At 38.6% G+C, this 2,318-nt stretch overlaps 1 protein-coding gene across 2 annotated transcripts in view; it reads right to left on the bottom strand.

Moving 5' to 3' along the window:
• Positions 1 to 375: 375 nt before the first annotated feature.
• plekha3.L (pleckstrin homology domain containing A3 L homeolog) overlaps positions 376 to 2,318 on the bottom strand; it is a 16,036-nt gene continuing 14,093 nt past the window's right edge. For both annotated transcript variants that reach the window (XM_018235948.2, XM_018235949.2), the window contains exons 7-8: positions 2,188 to 2,300; positions 376 to 1,303 (exon numbers count right to left, since the gene is read on the bottom strand). In XM_018235948.2, coding sequence (XP_018091437.1) covers positions 1,176 to 1,303; positions 2,188 to 2,300 — 241 coding nt within the window. In that variant the 3' untranslated portion in view covers positions 376 to 1,175. The remainder of the gene's footprint in view (positions 1,304 to 2,187; positions 2,301 to 2,318) is intronic.

Here is a 2,318-nt window from a genome sequence, read left to right as displayed (position 1 = left end):
GCTCAGGGAGGCGAAAGGTATCGAAGTTGCGCCAGCGTTAATTCAACAAGCAAAGCAAAGTTACGCTAGCAATGCCTAATTTGCATACGGCGCCAAGTTAAAGTACAATGGACAAATATGTAGCAGCAAATACATTACACTACACAAGCCTGGGAAAGCTTCATAAAATAAAATAGAGTTGTTATATTGCCCTACACATGTGCCCACTGTATAGTTTAGGTGCCATATGTTAGGAAATGTAGGGGAGAAGGAGGATACCCCCAAAAAAATTTACAATCTTTTTCACCCTATCACCCTTAAAAAAGTAAAAGATGAATACAGTGCAACTGTACATTAAAGCGATAAGAAAGAGCCCCTTGAAAAAGATAAAGCTGATTATGTGTGTTTTGCATACACGGCAACAACCATACGTACAACTTGTATTTGTGTGTAAAAAAACAGTACATTTTACAGTCTTGTGTGGGTGGAAATATGCGTCATGTGTGTATTTTCTTTGCTAAGTCCAGACATACATGAAAATATGCTAATTCTGCAACTTTACCAAACAAATACATGTTTGCCTGATGTGGCCACCTAGTGGCAGGCTTGCTTGACCCCGCAGCACAATGAGCAGATGCCATGGGGGGGGGGACCCATTCGCCAAGGGTAACAATCCAGGACCCAATGCAATCTTCACAGGATAAATCTGCCCAGCCTATCTGATAACTGATTGAGTCCTGAAGAGCATTCTTTTGGGTCCATGGACAGGCCAAAACCCATCTGTGTGTGGCCAGCTTTAAACCATATCTGATCTAAGCAAGGGATCTCATACAGCTGCTTTTGAACTACAACTCCCAGCACTCTTTGGCTGTTGGTGCATGTTAAACTGGCTAAATAGCCCTGATCTATGCAGGCAGCCATTTTTAAACATAAAAAAAATACAAAGAATTGCATATTCCAAAACATAAAACAGCTATTTGATCGAGAATATGCATTCAAACTGTGAAGGTTAGTAGGAAAATACTCTCAGAAATAAACTGTACAAAGATAAAATTTCAACGTCAAGTCCCATTATAATATAAAGTGCAGCGTAATCCATCTACGGGTTGGACAGTTACTCACAAAAGTCTAGCACGGGCAGTCTTTGCATAGCAGTACTCCTGCAAAGTCTAATAGCCAAATGTCCTTCTGCATCCTCAGAACAAAAGGGACACCGGAGAATTCTCAGATTCACAGAGCTTCTTAGACTTCTGTCCATTTACTTCCTGGATGTTTGCTGGAGACAAATCCCCATTGATCCCTGTCTTTAAGCAATGTGCAGGCCCTTAAAGGAGAAACAAATGTATGCATATTACTGTTAAAATTCTTTCTATACATAAAGCCCATCGTGCATTGACAAATTCCTGTGTCATTTGCAAATCACATAACGTTTATTTTTCATTATAATTTATTAGATTTCCCTAAAAATAATACACATTCGTTTGTTAGTAATTTACCCCCACAATAAAGTTATTAAAATATTAAAGGGGTGGTTCACTTTTAAATTAACTTTTAGTATGTTATACCTTATTCTGACTCTTTCCAGCTTTCAAACTGGGGGTCACCAAAAAACAAATGCTCTGTAAGGCTAAAATTGTATTGATATTGCTACTTTTTACTAGTGATCTTTCTATTCAGTCCCTCTCCTATTCATATTCTAGTCACTTATTCAATTCAATCCACGGTTGCTTGGGTAATTTGGACCCTAGAAACCGGTTGCTGAAATTGTAAACTGGAGAGCTGCTGAATAAAAGCTAAATAACTCAAAAACCAACACAGGATAAAAAAATGAAGACCAATTGCAAATTGTCTTAGAATGTCACTGTCTACATCATACTAATACTTAACTCAAAGGTGAACAACCCCTTTAAATAGTGTTGTCATGTTCTTCTTGGCACAATTTCTAGAATTGCGTTCACCCCAAATCTCAACCTAAACGACCTTCTGACAGGGCTTTCATGAATGTTTATAAGAGCAAATAAGCATTCACCCCATATCTCACCCTAACAATGCGATGGATGGAGATGCAACAGACAGACAAACACGGAGACAAAGAAAGACTGACATAATCATTTATATGTTCAAAAACGGCAGTGCCACCAGCACATAACTTTGTGATCGACAGAAACTGAGGCACAGAGGCTAAAATGAAAAAAATAAACAACATACTTTCCATTTCTTCTAAAAACACGTCATTAGTACAGGTTTCTGTATCCGAATAAGCGCTTCGCCGTCGGTGGTTTGGCCGATGGAAAGAAGAATCCTTATAGGAATGGCTGCCCCTAGAAAATATATAAACA

Source organism: Xenopus laevis, chromosome 9_10L (genome assembly GCF_017654675.1).
Source record: "Xenopus laevis strain J_2021 chromosome 9_10L, Xenopus_laevis_v10.1, whole genome shotgun sequence".
Classification (NCBI taxonomy): Eukaryota; Metazoa; Chordata; class Amphibia; order Anura; family Pipidae; genus Xenopus; species Xenopus laevis.
Note: the sequence above shows the minus strand (reverse complement) of the source record. Positions and strands in the feature narration are given on the sequence as shown.